General features: G+C 38.6%; 1 protein-coding gene across 1 annotated transcript; it reads left to right on the top strand.

Moving 5' to 3' along the window:
* Window positions 1-477: 477 nt before the first annotated feature.
* Window positions 478-19,091, top strand: LOC128440421 (SR-related and CTD-associated factor 4). Its single transcript, XM_053423119.1, has 18 exons — window positions 478-717; window positions 2,141-2,224; window positions 3,276-3,320; window positions 3,452-3,613; window positions 3,707-3,824; window positions 3,953-4,086; window positions 4,177-4,323; window positions 4,421-4,494; window positions 4,939-5,035; window positions 5,194-5,277; window positions 5,496-5,569; window positions 5,814-5,995; window positions 6,344-6,444; window positions 6,531-6,644; window positions 6,738-6,894; window positions 6,989-7,083; window positions 17,738-17,876; window positions 18,072-19,091. Exons 1-18 carry the CDS (start codon window positions 688-690, stop codon window positions 18,473-18,475), a joined length of 2,241 nt encoding a protein of 746 aa, XP_053279094.1. The 5' UTR covers window positions 478-687; the 3' UTR covers window positions 18,476-19,091.
* The last annotated feature ends 338 nt before the right edge of the window (window positions 19,092-19,429 follow it).

Genomic DNA, 19,429 nt, shown 5'->3' with positions numbered 1-19,429 from the left:
ATGCTAGGATATTATCATTATACCAGTGGATTTAAATGGTGGTTAAAAAAATGAAAACAATAAAATAATTTATGACAATCATTTCTGAGACAACACAGAGTCAAAGGCCTACCTTAATATTTTTTATTTAATTTAATTTCTGCCAATAGATTCCTTTCACCTGAACCTTTACGAGGGAAAACATTTGTCTATAAATTAAATTACATTTACTCATTAAACAAGGTAAATGTCTCGGGGCAGCAAGGAGGCGTTTACACGGATGATTCTAAAATATATTATTCACCTTTGCCGATACTTAGAAATTGAATCGGGATTAAACTGTATTTTGAGTTTAATCCTGTGTTTTTTTAATTTCTGATAGTTGAAATTTAAAGGTATAAAGAAAATAACCAAAGAATATATATTTAAAATTTTTCATACAGAATATTATACAAGAGTTACTGCGTCATGACGTCACAAGCCAACGCAACGGACGGCGTAGTGGCGCACGGGGTGGAGCCTCCAAACTAGCAGAAGAAGCTATTAGCTTAGCAGGACTAGCTGGGCGGCTGCTTCGACGTCAGTTCTGAGCGTTTCCACGACACCGATTCATTTTGTCTTTAGCTTCGCGACTCGACACAGGTTTGATCAGATAGAGGAACAACCCACGCACGTTCTTCAAGCTGGTTTACGACGAGACAAGCCGCCATGGAGGCAGTGAACGCGTTCAACATGGAGGTAAAGTGTGTTTGTGCTAAAGCGCCCCGAGTAGCGACGTCAAAATCGATGCTAAACGTCAGTCGTCGGATTATCTAATGTTGTATTAACGCGAACAAAGTCTACATTTCAACTAAAACTGCTGAATTTGTTCATATTTGTCGACGTTAGCTCGGTTGACTCCGAGGTTTCGCTTTCAACGTAAAACAAGGCTCGGTTGGATTAGTTAGCCGTTAGCTAGCGTCGCTCGAACACACGCAAGGCCCGTGCGTGTTTCCCAGTTTAACCTTTTAACGTACACAACCTTGAACGACAACACAAACACACAGGACAGCACCAGTGTGTGTTTAACGCTACACGCACAGTCTTGTAGCGTCATGTGTTCTTTACCTGTGGTGCTGTTATTTTATACACGTTAAAGTCGCGCTAACGCCCATTAGCTAGTGTTTGTTTGTTTGGTGGAGTTTCGGGCGCAATTTTTTAATTAGCATGTTGTGATTGTGAATTGTTATGTAAATGCTGGTTTGCACGTGAGGAAGCTGTCATTGCTGTGTTGTTGACTCCGGGTGTGGGTGTGTGTGTGTGTGTGTGTGGGGGGGGGGGGATTACTGGCATTTGACTACATGCTAATCTTATTTCTCATTTCTGCACATTCCTGTGAAACCTGAGTATTTCAAATCAGATGTATCTTATATTCTCAGGTGTTATTCATTAATAGAAGATAGATAGACAGATACTCAATTGATCCTGAGGAAAGTACATTAGTAAAATAACTTATAACCACAGCAATGATATCACAATGTTATTTATAACAGCAAAACGTGATCTGAAGTGAATACTTTGTGATAAACCTCCTTACGGTGTTGACACATTTTATACACATTCATACATTGGTCTGTTATGTTGTTTTCGGTTAAAATGATATTGAGATATATTTGATTTTTTTTTATTGCCCCGCCTGACTTAGATCACAGACACTGTAAATGTCCACTTTCCTCTTGTAGATTATGAGTTTTACAGTGTGACTGTGATAAATTCTGAATCTTTCAAGAGCTAATTAAAAAACGGTTGTGTTGTCTGTAGAGCAAACAACTTGAATTTCCTGTAAAAACAATATTGTACAAAAATTTTGTTAGAAAGGGGACAGCATATTTCCCCATTAGAAGTATTATACTTGGAAAATCAACATTTGTTCAAGGCAAACTTGCGTTCAGGCCATTTGTTTTCTCCACTTCACGGGAGCATTTTTACTTTTAGTTAATGTTTTGTTATCTGCTAGTGGAAAAGGGGCTTTATCCTGCTGTAACTTAGTGGTTTCTTTGCTGCCATTTTATTTATGTATAAAGCAGAACACAGGATCTTTCCCCTGTTTTATTTTACATTAGTATTAATTCCCTCAACAGACTGGATATGATTCTTTGTTTTTTCTTTTTAAACCCATCAGTTGTTCTCCATGATCGACATGAAGCCCCCGATATCCCGAGCTAAAATGATGTCTGTAACTAAATCAGCCATCAAAGCTATCAAGGTAAAGTCCATGCTGTTATCAGGATTTTTCATCATTTTAAGCAGTGACTCATTCAAGTGGGTTTTGTCTAGACTTTTGGGATTTGTTGTTTTATAATTAAATTTAATACTCAGATCTTTATGACTTATGATATGACCCGCTATGTGTGGTGGTAATACAGTAAAATTAAATTTTTACTCATTTATCTAAAGCTTTCCTCTTAATAGTTAAGCATTACCTCCTATGAATACTTCAAATATATACTCTAATACTCACCTTTATTGTGTGTATTGTTGCATTTGACATTTTGGTTGTACTGAGTCATAAGCATCTATCAATCAACCCCTTAAGCTCAGATGTGTGTTTGTATGTTCTGTGCACTGTAGTGGAAATAAAACTCTTGGATTCTTTAGTTTGAATTTGCTGCAGACATTTTGGTTTATTTTTTTTATTTTTATGGTCTGTCCCTGCTTTTCAATCAGCTTAACAGTATCGTTTAATTTCTAAAACCTATGGAAAGCTTTATAATTTAGAAATACTTCCATTGAGTTGTTTGGCTCATATTCTTTGTGGCACTCAAGCTGGTAAATACACAGGTCAAATTAAGAAGTCTCAGTTTTTCTTACTTAAATGTATGAGTTTAATATTTCAATCATTTGTTTGCAGCGAAGGTTCTTGGTACCGCTCACACACACAGAGCCGCACTGAAAAGCTTGAAGAACACTTGAAACATAGCAATATTATACAACACAATCAATTTTGTTTGAGCAGTCCAGGCTGTGGAGATATATTAGTCAAGTCAAAATTCAGAGTTTAAATCATGCGTTGGCTGTCTTTCAAACTGATCTCTATTATGAGATGTAATATTCCCAGTGGCATCGTGAAACTGAACTGGACTGATTTAAATGTTGGGTTTCTGAAATATTTAGAAATTAAATATGTTAGTTTAATCATGTGATGCTGGAATGGGTAATCTTAATTGACTTAATAGAGCAGTCATGTAGTGAATTAGATAACCTGGCATGATTGAAGTATTATGTTGTGACTGATAACGTTTTCTTTTTTTCATTAGTTTTACAAACACGTTGTCCAGATTGTTGAGAAGTTCATCAAGAAGGTTGGTGCTATAGAGCTTCTTTATTTCTGCACATCTCATCGAACATTTTAATGTACTTGACAAATCCAGTTTGTGGTGAGACAATATGACTATATCAACATTGTTTTGTTATTTCTGTTTGTTTCCACCAGTGCAAGCCAGATTTGAAAGTCCCTGGTCTATACGTGGTTGATTCCATTGTTCGACAGTCACGGCATCAGTTTGGGATTGACAAGGATGTTTTTGCGGCCAGATTCTTGAAAAACTTCCAAGATACCTTCCAAAATCTTTACCGCTGCCCACAGGATGATAAGGTACTGTTGATATTGTTGTTTTGGTATTTCATATAATAACTTTGGATGGTGTTGTCTAAAGAGTTTGATTGTTTAAATTTTTCCATAAATTAGACCAAAATACTCCGTGTCCTGAACCTGTGGCAGAAGAACGGTGTGTTTGATATGGACATTATTCAGCCTCTGATGGATATGGCTAACGAACCAGTTCTAGCTCCTCTTGTAATGAAAGGTAGAGAAATTAATTTAATTCTCTTTGCGCAAGATTCTGAGAGTTTTTAACAATACGGCTGTTTAAAAGTGATGTTTTTATTTCTCCACTATTTGATGAACTGCAACTTTTGTCTTGTATACAAACAGTTCCCGCTGACCCCACCCCAGAGATCCAGCCTCCTATCACCCTTGCCTCAGCTTTGCCTGCTGTGCCCCATCTACCCACTCCTGATGCCTTAGCTGCTGTGGCACAGCTGTTTCAGTCCCCCCATGGGCAGGAGGTAAGTAATTCATTATTTTATCTCATCCACCCGATCTACTAAACATGTGTACAAATGTGTCACCAAAATGCTTTAAATTGTGAATTCTAGCTGCAGAGAATGCTCCAGAACTTCCAGCAGGCAGATAAGACCCGTGGAGCCGCCATAGCAAACAACGTACCAGACCCTGTCCAAATGCCTGTGGCCCAGCTCAACCCGTACAGTGCACACACAGAAAAGAAAAGCTCGTTGGCTGAGGTAATTGCATCGCGCAGTGTCTCTACAAAATTTGCTTTAGACATTATTGATAGACTTTCCTAACTAACATCACTGTATATTTTATATTATTCATCAGAAACTCCTTGATCGTTTTGACTATGATGATGAACCTGAGGATATAGCTCCCAAAGAACTGAGTGCCCAGTCCCAGTAAGTTTAATGATTTTTTAAAGAATTTTTTTCATCACTTTTCTCACATTTATTTGCTGTATATGTATTTGTTAGCAATGATGGCAAGACAGCTTAGTTTCTAGGCTGACACTTCAAAGCATGTTGCACATATGTCTCCAGTGCACCAGACGAATTAAAGAAAATATCTTGTTTACTTTTTGTTCCAGTCCGCTTGCACTGAAAATGTCTTTTATTTAATTTGTTTTCCTTTGTTCACCTCACGATATTCTGTGTAGAGTGATGGAAAATAAATCAGATTGTTATAAATTATATTTAATTTATCTGCATGTTTCTTGCTTTAACTTTAACTATATCTGCCATGATGAACGCTTACATTTCACATTTTTGGTGATTGCTTTTTCTTTTCCACTGTATTTGTAGATTCATAATACCCACACTCATTGTTTGTGTATTTTGTGACAGATACACAACTGAAAAGGTCTTTAACCAGTTCCCTGGTCAGATGTCCAACACAGAGAATGTTAATCCACATATGATGGGACAGACCGACGGTATCGAGGTATCCAGTTATAACTACTTCATAAAACTACTATAACTCTCCAGTATAGCAACCCTTGCGTTTAGCACCAGCTAAACCATCGTCTGCAGATGATGTTGAGTGATCAGTTTTCCTCTTTTATACCTTCTTTTTGTGGCTGTTTCTTTGTGATCTCGCAGCATGATCGAGGAATGAGTCATGGCGAATATCATATGTTGGAAGATGGATACCATTCCATAGACGAGGGTTATTCCCAATCAAGGGTAAATCATCAAACACAATTTAGTTTCATTTGATTGAATGTGTCCTGGCATTTTCTTGTTCATAAAACTGACAATGCCATTGCTGTCTTAATTAGCGGTGACGTTTCTGTCATGTGACATTTGAATTTGAGACCCATGGTATGAACCTTTTGGAACTTGGAATCCTCTGCTTCATTATTGGGGGGGAAATAAACCTGTCATGTCATCATTGTCAATAGCGAAATTCAAGAGAAGACCCGAATATGAGGCGAGAGGGTAGACAGAGGGGCTTCGGCAGAAGATCTGGTTCCAGGTAAGAGTTTCAGTTTGATGTTTTCATGTTTGCTGGGGGCATGTGTAATACTATCCAAATCCTAATTCATTGTGCTAAGACACAATTTTATGATGTGCCTTTGGGTAAATTACATGTCAGAGAGCACGTAGCATGTTGTAAATGGCAGGCACTGACACACTCGGCTGCTTTCACAGACTTTGAGAGATAGCTTCTCTCTTTGGATTTGCAACATGGTGACATCCTGTTGAACTGTGTGTTTCAGATCCCCCAGGAGAAGAAGATCAAGATCAACATCCCGCTCAAGAAGGTCAAGGCACAGACGCTCTCATTCTCGCTCCAGAGAACAGCGAGTGAGATCCCGTTCTCAAGACAGGAATGAAAGAGAGAAGGACAGGGAGCGCAGGCAGAAAGGTCTTCCCACCATAAAAAGCCAGACACTCAGCGGTATGTTCATTGAATATAAATATGTTATTTTTAAACTACATTTCTGTGCATCTGCCTGTAACAAACACTTGCCACTTACAAGGTTGTATATAACTTACCCTTGAAATTTACATTATTATTTTCTGACCAAACAACTCAGCAGCTTTTTGGAGCTTTATTGAAAAACTGCACATTAATCCTGGCCTTTTGGCTGTTGTTCCTTGTAGAGCTGCGGTAGAAATATAGAAATAGAAAGAGATTTTCTTTCGAAACACAGTAACTTGTAATACATTCACTGGATTTGTCTCTTCCGTGTTATCTTGTTAAGTAAAAATGTAAACCCTTTAAACCCTAATCCTTTGCTTGTAGTTTGTAGCACCACACTTTGGGTTGGACAACTAGACAAGAAGACCCAGCAGTCTGACGTGATGTGCCTTTTGGAAGAGTTTGGTCAGATTGAGTCCATCAATGTAAGTTTAGATTATACACATCAAGATCATTTAGGCTCTATGATCTACAGCTCATCTTGTTTTGTATCCAACTGTTTTTGCTCCAGATGATTCCCCCGAGAGGTTGTGCCTATATTGTTATGGTTCACAGACAAGATGCCAATACAGCTTTGAACAAGCTCAGTAAGGGGTCATACAAAGTCAATCAGAAACCAGTTAAGGTACATAGTCTCTTTCACATATCATCTTTATCTCCACTAATCTTCCATGTGTTCGTTAAGTAAAATGTATTTTGATTTGTCATTTTTTCCTAGATTGCTTGGGCTTTGAACAAAGGTATAAAATCAGCACACAAAAAGTTATGGGATGTGGAACGGGGGGTTACCTACATTCCCTGGAGCAAAGCCAAAGTCGATGAGTTGGAGATCTACCGAGAGGGGGGCATGCTGGACCCCGAGACACTAAATCCAGGTAAATGCGTAACTATTTCTTTAAAGTGTTGCCAAGATTCACCTTCTGCATCCAGTTTTCCTGATGTTGTCTTTTCTATTTCCTCTATGCATAGAGTGGACTAATGCCAAGGACCTCAGTAAGCCGGCGGCTGTAAATGGAGCATTGGAGAGTGTGCCAGCAGATGGAATGGTCACTGCTCACATTCAGGTACTGCTAATACTGTCTTTAAACACATTCTTATTAATATCACATGTGATGTTTTATTGGTTTACTGCTTGTGGTGTTGGTCACTACTCTTCTTGTGGAGGACATAAGGAAAACAAATTGTTGCATATGTGTAGTAGAGCTTATCTGAAAAAAAAATCCTCTAATCTTTATAAAAACAGTTTAAATTTGAAGAAATTACCCATTTAAATGATTAAATCTTTTAAATTAAAGTTGAAACTGTCATAGTATTAATGCAGGGAATCACTACAGACTGGTCCATTCATTTGATATGGCTTGAAAAGCCATGCAATGGTATTTGTGTTTTTGTAATGTTAATTATTTGATTTATTTACTACCTTAAACATAAAAGAGAGATACATATAATTGATTCAATTATGATGCGATATTAAAAGGTTAAACTCAGTGTATAATTTCAGATTTATTATTTCAACCCTACAAAGAAACATGAATAAAACTAATATTTGTCATTCAATTCTCAAGAGGATTATAATTAAAATCCTTTGTTGATGAAAGAAACTTCTTCAGAAGCTAGTTCGTGACAATAAATTCTCCTCATTGTGTTATCTTTACTTTGCCTTGAACGCTGAGCTCAACTATAGTAACCTTCCCAACAAGGACAAGCAGCCTCTAATGGTTACATGCATAAGAGCAATCTGCCTCTAGAAAACCTCAGTTAGTGTGCAACAGATGCGGGATAGGATTTTATAGTGCTGAAAATAACCTTTTATGAAAAGAGCAATAAAGGAGTCGCTATTATGTCTTGAACGAGATTGGTTTCCGCGTCACCAAATAAACAGATAAGTGTAGTTTTGTTGATTTTTATCCACAATTCAGATAAGCTCCTCTGCCGATTGGAATTGAATTACAATGCTTATCTTTTCCTCCTCTTTCTTTACAACACATTTGCATCTTCACTCACAAGTCTTGTATTGTGCGGTTTAACATATTCAAATAAAGTGGGTAATACGAAAACATCAATTACTGTGGTATGTGTAGAGGGAAGCTTTTTTTTTTGCTTTTGTCTTCTAATGACCATGTGCTGAATAAATGGTCGATGCACTAGCTTAAATAAAACATGATGGAGCTCTACTGCGTGCAACCTACCAAACGTAGCAGGCCGGCCAAGCCTCCACTGGAGGAACAGTTTCTTACACGTCATGAGGTCGACTGTAGGCTGCTGGTGGGACCTAAAGCTCAGATTGAAGAAGCGTGACAAGGTAAGCCGACAGCACCCGTGTGCTAAACGTGGCGTTAAACCAGACAACTGTTATGAAAACTGGAGAAGAGAAGACATTTTTTTAAGTTAAGGGAAATGTTCCTTAATAAAACTATGCTAGTGTCATTGTTCATATCACACCTACCACTTCTATAAAGCTTACATTAAGAGGAGGATCAAATATTTTGTCTCTGTTTTAATCTCACTGTCCATACACGGTCATGCATATGGTAGGTTTCAGCGTAGCAGGTGAATGTTTATCATTGATTGAATAATTCAGAAAAAAATTTCCAAGGTCCTTTTATTTTCATTTGTGGACTAGATTCAGAGCGTTTGAGTTTATAGCTGATTTATCTTCCAAAAGTGTGTGTCTCCAAATGAGTTTGTGTACAAGTGCCTGCACAGCTGGGTCCTGTTTGCTCCTCATTGAGCAGCATTGGGTCAAAGGCGCTTGAACTTGGAACTAATGTTTTACTTTGAATATTGCTGCTCCAACACTCAAGGAAAAATTTGTTTTGCACATACAAGTTGTTTCACAAAAAACAGGCAACATTACAATATTTAACTAATTTTACATCTTCATTTGTACCTCTGCCGGAGCAGATAAACATCAGCTTATTGAAGATAAATGGTCTGTATTTATCTTGTGCTTTTCAAGTCTTAATGACCAGTCAGATTAGTTTACCATAGGTTTTGATACTTAGATAGTATTGATATGTCTTCAGTTAATTTGCTGTACTAATCAGTTGAGCATTGAAGGCTGCCAACTGACACTTGTTGCTCAAACTATTTTTGACATGAAACGCACCCACACCGGTTTTCTGCTGTTGTCTACATGCTAGCTCACACCACTGACATATGGGCACAAGGACCTGTCAGGACATGTCCCTTTTCTTTTTCCAACATCAATGCGCATCAACTGTCAAAGAAAGCTTTAACTTGATCACATTTACTGCCTGGATCTGCAAATCGCAGTTACAGCTCTTTCTCTGGCTCCTCCTTCTGTACATGTGTCAAATAATGTGATTTGGTCCGTGTGCGTTGCGCTAAAAGTTTCACGTACTGTTATCTTCAAGAGCAGCTGATGTGAGTAAAATGTGTCAAGAAAGACACATTGCTAAACGTCGCCAGATGAACATGTAGAGGAAATGAAGTGTTCTGTGTCGGTTTAATGCACTGGGTTGACAGAGCTTTAGTCACTTTTTTAACCGCTAGTACATTGTAGCTTACAAAATAACATCTCATATAATTTCCTATAGTCCATATTTCATCTCAGAGTTAATCTGAATGCTCCATTCACATGTTAAAATATTTAGTAAGATACAGTAAGATACTGTGGTTCAGTTTGATTATGTGCTTCACCTGAGTTTGCAGGACTGAGCTTTAATGTCTTTGATACCAACGCTCAGTTGTTCACCACAAGGCCAAAGGACTGAGGTGACATAATATCCTCCATTGCCTAATCTCGTGCCAAACATTACTCCTAGCATCTCGGCCATAATACTCTTGTACTGATTGAAGAATAGTGAGTCTGAAGTCAAAGCCCATTCGTAAGAGCTTGGCTTCATTGAAGGGTCTGATTTATTTAAATCCACTTCTTGCATGTACTTGATCCATGATATCTGTATTCCAGGATACATGTTTGGTAGTGTATTTATCAATATCCCATGGATAATGATAGAGCAACAAAAATGTAATGGCAGCTCTTTTTAATTTATAAACTCCTTGAATGAGAGTTAAAAAAAAAAATGTGAAACTTCAGAGATCGCAGATATGGCCTGTATGCAATTTAGACAGCGACCATATTTCAAAATGCCTCACGTTTCACTTTTATCTTATCATTTTGTTCATTTGAAACCTTGCTCTTTAAAATATAAAGGAAATAAAAAAAAAATTGTAATCAGGGAGTAGGAAGTGAACTGCAAGAGAGCTTTCAAAATATAATGTTCAACAACACACTATTAAGCACTATTGCAACGTAACTTAAGGGCATTCAGAACACTTTGTGTCCCTTTGTCTGTATTCCTCTTCTTAGGTACTAGCATATTAATATCTCTCACATGGCATCTTTAGGTTGCCTCTCGCTTTGTTTGAGTTCTATAAACTAAAAACATTTAGGATGCAAAATAATGCAGATGGTAACTACAGCTAGTGCAGTAAGAACTGTATAAATTTGACTCACTTGGACCTTTACCTGTTGTATATTTAAAAAAAACCCACATAGGGTATTTAGTATACTAAATAGTATTGAAAATTTTTTACATTAAATAGAAATCAATCTCTCAGAGCGAGTGTGTTCACTTTCAGCCAAAGCATTTAAACCACCTGCCTGATATTGTGTTGGACGTCCTTGTGCAACCCAAACAGCTCTGACGGGTTGTGGCATGGACTTCACAAGACTGTGGAAGATGTCCTCCGGTATCTGGCACCAAGACATTAGCATCAGGTCCTTCAGGTCTTGTAAGTTGCAAGGTGGGTCCTCCATTGATGGGGGGTTGTTCTTTCTGTGCATTCCACATATCCTCGATTTGTGTGAGAACAAGGGAACTTAAAGGCCAGGTGAACACCTTGAGCTCTTTGTAATGTTCCTCACACTAAACCTGAAGAATTGCAGTGGTGTGCAGGACTGGAAGTGGTGTACTTGGTCTGAAACAATGTTTAAGTAGCTGATGTGGGTCAAATAACCTCCACATGAATGTTAGGACCCGAGGTTTCCCAGCAGAACATTCGCTTGAACCAGCACAATGTCTACACCGGTTTGCCTTCTTCCAATGTTGCGTCCAGATGCCATCTCTTCCCCCAGGTAAACGATGCATGTGCACCAGGCCATCCATGTTATATAAATTAGGATTTATCAGTCTTCCATTGCCCAATGGTCCAGTTTTGATGTTCACATGCCTATTGAAGGTGTAAATGGCAGTGGACATCGGTCGGCATTGGAACTCTGGGATGAGCACTGTGAGTCTATGCAGCCCCACAGCAGGCCTTACTGGGCAAGAAAAGAACCTTGGGCGTCAATGACCCTGTCGCTGGTTCAACAGTCTGCAGACCTTGTACCACTTTGTAGGCATGAACCACTGCTGGGTTACCTACACCCAGAGGACGTGCTGTTATTGTGATGCCTGGACTCAGTCATGCAACCAACACAATTTGGCCTTCATCAGAGATGCTCAGATCCTTACACTCGCTAATTCTTCCTGGTTCCAACACAACTTTAAATGTGACTGTTCACTGGCTGACAAACGTAAGACACGCTTCACTGGTGCCATTGTCAGGAGATTATTCGCATCAACTGTCAGGGATGTTAACATTATGGCTGATGCATCTTTTTATATATAAAATTAATAAATCAGATTCATAAATTCAGATGAAAATGGTCTCCATCTTTTTAGAAGGATTATGTTGCGTGCGTTTGTTCCAAAAAATATTTAATGTTTAAATTTACATAATTGATTTAAACAAAACTATTCTAATCAATTACTATGTCACAGTAATTGCACTTTACGTTCTGTTTTGGGTTAAAGTTTTCACAGAGGTTTTGCGTTGTGACTAATCTTTGTGCCTGTGCTTAAAATAGAAATATAGAATCTAAATGTGCACAAGACAGGAGAGATAAAGGAATTTGTCGTCCTTACATTTTAAAACATGTTTACATGCATGAAAAATATTCATATTCTGGGTGTTGTAGACATCAACGGTCTGATTCTTAATCCTCTGGAGCCTCCTTACAAGTTCTGATAAGGTTTTAAGATGCATTTATTTGTCCCAAACACATGCACAGACATGCACAGGCACACTCATGCAGGTAGGGAAATTTAACCTCCGCTATTAACCCATCTGGTGAAGGACACACAGAGCAGTGAGCAGCCATGTACGGCGCACAGGGAGCAGATGTTGGGGGAGATAGGTGCCTTGCTCAGGGGCACTAGACAGGGTAGGGAGAATCCTCTTGGATTTTTCGTCAGATTCGTCTTTTTGTTGTTGCTCCGTGGAGTCGAACCAGAGACCTTTTCTGCCCATAGTCCAAGTTTCTGCCACTAGTCCACCGCCTTGCCCTTCTCCCTGTTCTGGTTGTTCGCGCATTATCATGAATTAAAATGTCAAATCTGAGCAGTCTTCTACTTTCAGTAATTTTCCTGTGAAAAGACATTTCAAGGAAAGAGAAGAATTCTTCAGTAAACTTCACACAATACACCAGTGGTCTTTATCCCAGTCTGGAGAACGTCAAACTCACATGAGTCCTCACACAGGTGAGTGTTATAGAAATCATCTTTGGATATTGGGATTTCTGCTCTTGGATGATACTGTGGAATGGCTGAAAGGTAATGAAAGGCTCATTCATAATGATAAAGACCTTTTGAATTTTCACATGTCACTTTCTTCACTCAATATCAAGGTCGTGTTATCGTAGAGCTGCTTCATTACTGTCTTCTTACATGTTTTACAAGTAGCAGGTATAAATAAAGAGCAAAAGCATTATATTGAAGAGTGAAAGCCTTGAGCTGATCCCCATCAGGCTCCTGATCAAAGACTCTGCCCTTCTGGTTGCCTCGAAGGGTTTTACTCTGTGGAATAAACCTGCAGTACAAAAAAGAAGCTGCTATAATCCTGTATTTTCTGCTGATGGAATAAAACAGCAGGCTCAGGGCAGAACACTGCTTCACCGAGCGCATCCAGGCGGTTTCAGTTGTGAAGTGATACATTTTTGCTGTAATTCTTAAACAACATGAAAGGTCATTCCCATAGAATATATGACAGGTGATTGACCTCAGGCAGTAGATAGTTAAATAAATCGCTATAATCTCACACTGCAACGTAATGAAGTTAAATCATTTTGTTTATCTTTTTGTTTCTATTTTGCTCAAGGTTAACAATTTTGTAAAATGACAAACTGGGATCGGCAGCTTTCGAAGAAATAAGCCAATACCTGAGAAAGAGAGAGTGAACTCCTCTCTGAGCCTGCTTTCTTCATGAGGTTGAGGCAAAGAGAGTGACACAAGTTAAAGGTTCAGCATGTAGAGTTTGGAGACATCTAGTGGTGAAGTTGCATGTTGCAGCTCCCCTTCCAAACAAGAAAGAACCTGCTGTAGACTAATGTTGAAAACTCAAAAGGTGTTAGTTTGTCCAGTCTGGGCTACTGTAAAAAACATGGCGGCCTCCATAGGGAGGACTCCCTCACAACATAGATATATAAAGTATTTAAATATAAAGGGCTCATTCTAGGGTAAAGAAAATAACTTATATTTATATGAAACACACTAGTGAAAAAATCCCTAGGATTATTTTATATTCAATTTCTGCTAAGAGATCCCTTTCACCTAAATCTTACACACTGGAACTTTAAAGCCAATAGGTGTAGGATTGGAAAATGTCCATCTTTGGCGCCCCCTAATGGAGGTTATAGAATTGACACTATATGAGCTAATTACACCATCATCATGGACTGATGAGGCATTTCTGCAAATTATCAATTTGGAAACTGGGGCCCTGTTCAGCCCTAAGAGATCTGATGACAAGTGGACAATGTACAGTTTGTTCACATGTGGCATTAAAATGTGTCCTGAGTGGGATCTCACCTTCCTGCTCTCTAAAGACATGTCATTTCTATTTGTGCAGATCAAATTGTGTTGTGTTTTTTTTAGTCTGTGTTTACATGTGTGTTTCCGTGTGTGTCTATGGCCCCGTACACACCTGGTGTTGACATGTTTCTGTGATCACACCTGTACGTAGAGATGTCTACTTGTGATACGAACACCCCGATCACACCAGACCACATTCGGAGGGGGTCTGGGCCTTGGTCCACATTCTTTTAGCAGTGTGAACGTGACGTTCAGTTTTACTATGAACTGTACCCATGCTGATTTGTTTGTGGCCCCCTGACTCCTTTCTCTTTTATGCTGACACACAAAGAGTGTCATCGGACACAGCTGTAAACACACTGGTGAAAACACAAATGACTACCACAAATTGTGTTCATTTGCATGTCGAGCGGGGAAGTGAGATCCGATCACAAGTGGTCACAGGAGACATGTTGATGAGATCGCTCAGGACGGATGATGATACCAGAGGTGCACAGGGCCTCAGGGTCTGTGTGACCGACACATGGAGCCTAGGAATGGAATGGAATGCGGCCCAGTATAAACTGAGGATGCATATGGTTGTGTTCATACCTGTAGTTCCAGCTGTCAACTTGTTATCTGATCACTCAGGATGGATTTCAACACCAGGTGTGAACAGGGTTTGGGTGATTCAGGATTACTATGTTTTTGAGTATGAAAAATAGATCCGTTTCTAAGATCCACAACAGTGGATCTTTAATCTACTTTTGTTGTATTCACAAAGGGTCCTCTTTTCAACCACTGGTTGATTCACTGACCTGAACTTAGCACTGGTTTATTGAGCATTTACCAAAATTCGGATTTCTGTGAAGATTCATGCCTTCATTTATCCTTTTTACATGCACCTCAGTCACTTGATGTTTCTAGAAAGATAAAAGTCACAGTGTTTGACCTTCTTGTGATGTGGAACAAATTAATACAATTACTTTTGAATCCCTTAGTAATGTCATTGATTTACACATACATTTAAATTTACATCCTCCATTTGCAGTATAGATTTATTTTTGTGTATTCTGCACATGTATGTATTTCAGGCAGTAAACATAGAGCCCACTGGGTTCAGAAATATTTCTGAATGGCTCATTATAGATCCTTGGACATTCTAGCTTTCAAATATTACACTAATAATATTAATGCTATCAAATACTATAAGATATTCTAAGTGTTATAGAAATTTGCTTTAAGGTGTAAACAGTAATATTGAAAAACAATTATGAATAGAATTCTTTTTTTTCTATCTGAGGGGTGATTTGGTTTGACAATGAAGACATGAGACAAACCTTTTGTCGCTGCGCTTTTTTTTGAACTCCCATGAATCAACGGGGATGTTTTTGTGTGTTTGTTGTCCTCGTGCTGCAGGAGGTCGGTTACATTATGAAAGGAAACTGTTTCATTCATTATCTGTAATGAGATTCGTGGGTGAACTTTCTTTGTAGCCAGTGTTTCTCCAGCTTTGGCATCAAGGAGTGAGAATCAAGGGAGAAGCATCTGGCATCTCGCAGCATCTGGTAGGCTGTGAGTTCTTACTTGATATGCTCAGTGACTGTGAAAAGCAATCATACACACGTAGGGAAATGTAATTTGTGTTAGTTATAGATTTAGAGTTGCAGGTTGAATGAATATGACGAAATTATGTCTGAAAATAAATGAAATTAGCACTTTTGATTAAATGAAAGCATCACAGGTCTAAACATACATTTGTAAATGATATGTCCACTGATTACATGTTATCAAATTGAATTACTCAAGATTGCAGTTGCAGTTTCTTAGCATATGTAAAATATGTTTCTTGTTTTAATTATAAATATTTCATAACATTACTTAAAGAAAGCAGAAAGAAGTTTGATATGATTTTACTGTTACTTCATTATTAACTTTAGTTCTTAAGTCGTTTAATCATAACTATTCTAAACTTTATTTGCCAAACACTGATCATTTGTTATATCATTAGGTAGTAACAATACACATTCTAAATATCTATAAAGCATTTTTATATTTTAAACTGATTATTATTAACGAAGTCACAGTCAGATGTGTATTAGCCTTGTGATGTCGATATAAAATAATTAAAATCATCTCAGCTTCGAGATATACACTAATGCTTTATACTTTTGATTGTTACATTCAAGGCTGTATTTGTAGCTTGTATTTATGTTATTGATAAATACAAGTATTGTTAGCCTTTAGATTCTCGCTTGTAAAGTCAAGTGGCAGCTTATGAGAGTGAAGTGCTGGACCTTCGTCACAGAGACCCAACTTCTGTCCGTTTATAGGGGAACAGATTTTCTCTTATCATGTGTATGCGTTTCTATATAAGTAAGTGGTAGTTTTGTTGCAGTGTGTCTATATTACTGTGTGTGTGTGTGTTGCACATGTTTGAGTGTTTATAACATGACCATGGGGATTGTGAAGAACTGAACACTTCACTGACCAGGTCACGACCTTGACCTTAAACAAAGCCTTCGTGTTGTCTCCATCAAATCCTAGTGGTTGATGCTTCCAGGGACAAGAAATGTAAATCAACATTTTGATTATTTGGGGAGTATTGAGGGAAATGAATGCAGCTCAGTATTATCAGAGCAGTGATTTGCTCCCTTGGAATTTAGGTTTAATAATTTACATCAAAAGCCTGTCGCTTCAGCAGTCGCTTCTCCACCATTGAAAATCTAAATGCTCATATTATTCTCCTCCATAAAGGAAAAACGTCCTCCTCCTATAGTGGCTGTTAACAGCTGTGTGTTGTTGCTACTACACACAGTGTTTAAAGTGCCTTGAGGCTATAATAGTGTTTGTTGCAGTGATGTTCACAATACATACCTAAAGCATGTTACAACACAACTGTAACTGCAAACCGCTGTTGGTCAGTGGTAGACATACACTTTGTTTTACTTATTTAAACACAGCAGTAAACTGTGAGGAGTGTGTGTGGGTGTGATTGCCAGGAAGGAAAAACATTTTGAGCCTGTTGTGTTATTGGTTCGAACCCTGCAGTATTCTGTGTGTGCAAGGGGGTAAGTAACAAAGCAGTGATGTAGTTTGAAATGTTAATCCCAATTAAATATAAGATGACTTGAAAGCAATGGTGCCGTCAAGTGCTCTAAAATGGATATTTCGTGTTTTTATACAGAATTACTTCAACGTGGAGCTCGTTCATTCTAAATGAAATAGATAGGATTCAACATGTCCTGCGGAAACAACAGTTCACGGCCAGTAAAGGTTCCTATAGTTCTGATTCAGACTGGGCAATAGTTTTTAATTCACAGTTACTATAATTAATGTATGGGTATAGATATGTAGGTCCTTTGGATTGATGAAATATCCATTCATCAATTCTGGTTAATTCTTATGGGATTGAGTCCATCCTCTCTCTCATTTAGATCACAATGTTCATCACGGGAGGGGGGGGGGGGAGATCCTGTTTTTCCTGTGATCTGACTCAAGATTGTTGCAGATTTTATGTAAATAATAAAAATGATCTGTTCTTATTACGAGTTTGTCTCCCTTTTTATCTGTGCACTTCCTCAACCTTGTGCTTGTTTTTCCTTTTGTGTGAATGTAATCTCTTTTATAATCTCTGTATAATAATGAACAATAATTCTGTCCTGGGGAAACATTAACATTTTGTTCTTCAAACATGAAAAAAGTATTTTTTACAAGTGTTATAAAACTAGCTGCCTCGTGCTGTGCAGCCAGAAGATGTTTCTACAGTTTCTTCGTTGTGTTCACCGCTTCAAGGCGACTTCCTTGTTTGCTTTACTTTAATGTTAATTGGATGCTGTTGTGTTTCTGTGTCTTTCAGGCGCCTGCAGTTCAACAGGTAGCACCCATGAGAAGTCTACCTGCTTTTCCTGCCCCCATCATGCTGTCCCCGACAGGCATGCCTCCAGGAGGAGCCCCATTCATCCCCGCTGAGTTTGACCATAAACACCTGGCACCAGGTAAGACTTATATAAAGAAGACAATACTGTAGATTCATCTAAAGGGAATATGTGGAAACTGTCGTGTTTAATAAAATGTCTATTTGGACTATAATCTTGTCTTAATGTTATTTCTTTACAATGTCCTCGCTGGTCTGTCACAATACTTGATTTCCAACTGGGGAATAGAAAACCTTATCGTTTCCCTTCTTCCAGCAGGAAGTGTAAAACCTCTGGAGGACTCCATCATGGAATCTAGAAGAGACAAAGGCCCTCCGTCAGATGCAGGCAGCGACCATCAGCTGGGCTCGCCTGGGGCACCAGTGATGACACATCCTGGCCCGGCAGTCATGCAGGGTCCAAGGCCGGGCATGCCGCCCATGCAGCCGCCTCCCGGCATGCCACCGTTCCTCTCGCCTCCAAACCTGCCGCACATGCCGCCGCAGATGATGTTCCCACAGGAGCGGTTCAGAATGCCCATGCCCTTCGCCCCTCGTGGGCCTCCTTTCCTTCGACATCCCTCCATGGGACCAGAGGGCATGGACGACAGGGAAGGGAGGCACTTCAGCAACGGGAGGCCAGGATTCGGGGGCCCACCTTTCCACAGAGGGCGGTGGTAGTGGTGGGGCTCAAACCTGCGGGGAGAAGACGCTGACAGATTGTGGGACTTGTGGTTCAACTGATTGGAACGACTGGTGGAGCAGAAACATGAGTTCAAACTTTATTTTACACCACCAGAACCTTTTTTTGTAGCTAAAAGCAAACCATGGAAAACAAAGACTGGGTGTTCTGAATGTAGTCGCCGCTCCTCTGAGCTCAACAGACAAGAGACTCTCCTGTAAATACTGTACTTGCTTGTAGCTGTTGAATATCTGTTTTGTATATTTGAAGTTGTGTAGTTAAAATCCGTAATAATGATAGTTTGAAGTTAAAAAAAACAAACAAGCCAATCTGTATTTTTGAGCTTATTCCCTCACTTGAGTTTTTGTGTACGGAAGAAGATTATGAAAATCTATAATTCACACCTTTTTGGGGATTTTGTTTTTAGTAAAAAAAAAAATATAATGCTTTGTAAACACTGATATTTAATTCTTCACCAGAAATGTCTGATTTCATTTGAAGCAGGGAATTTCATGTCCTGCCAGTAGAGGGAGGAGTAATGCCTGTTACCATGGCAAACCTCTGTTGTACATAAAAATCACATGAAGTGAATATTAAAAAAGAGGGACTACCATTTCATCGGCTGTGTGTGTTTTTGTTGATGAATGTGATGTTATTAATATCTGCGAGTTTGTGAAATATCGTGCATGAGGTTTCTATCAGTTTTATAACGATAGAACAATATAAGTGAAAATCAAAATACGATTTTCATCAATAGCAAGAAAACAAAAGTCATATATATATATTTATATAATGATGAGGAAGAATAACACAATTGATCCACAGATTTGTACAATGTAGCATTTATCGTCCTCTTACCATAACAAAGGGTTCAAACCTACAACCCTCACTCAGGAGCAAAAATTTGAATTTAGTCTAAATTAAATTGTCTCTGAACCTATAAATAGTAATAA

Source organism: Pleuronectes platessa, chromosome 5 (assembly GCF_947347685.1).
Source record: "Pleuronectes platessa chromosome 5, fPlePla1.1, whole genome shotgun sequence".
Taxonomy (NCBI): Eukaryota; Metazoa; Chordata; class Actinopteri; order Pleuronectiformes; family Pleuronectidae; genus Pleuronectes; species Pleuronectes platessa.
This window is presented reverse-complemented; position numbering and strand designations above follow the sequence as displayed.

Excerpts from the sequence above, each read along its gene's own strand:
- LOC128440421 (XM_053423119.1), top strand. The coding sequence starts at position 688 with ATGGAGGCAGTGAACGCGTTCAACATGGAG. Across the intron at positions 3,614-3,706 it reads GCTGCCCACAGGATGATAAG|ACCAAAATACTCCGTGTCCT; the intron begins GTACTGTTGATA and ends TCCATAAATTAG. Across the intron at positions 6,645-6,737 it reads TCAATCAGAAACCAGTTAAG|ATTGCTTGGGCTTTGAACAA; the intron begins GTACATAGTCTC and ends ATTTTTTCCTAG.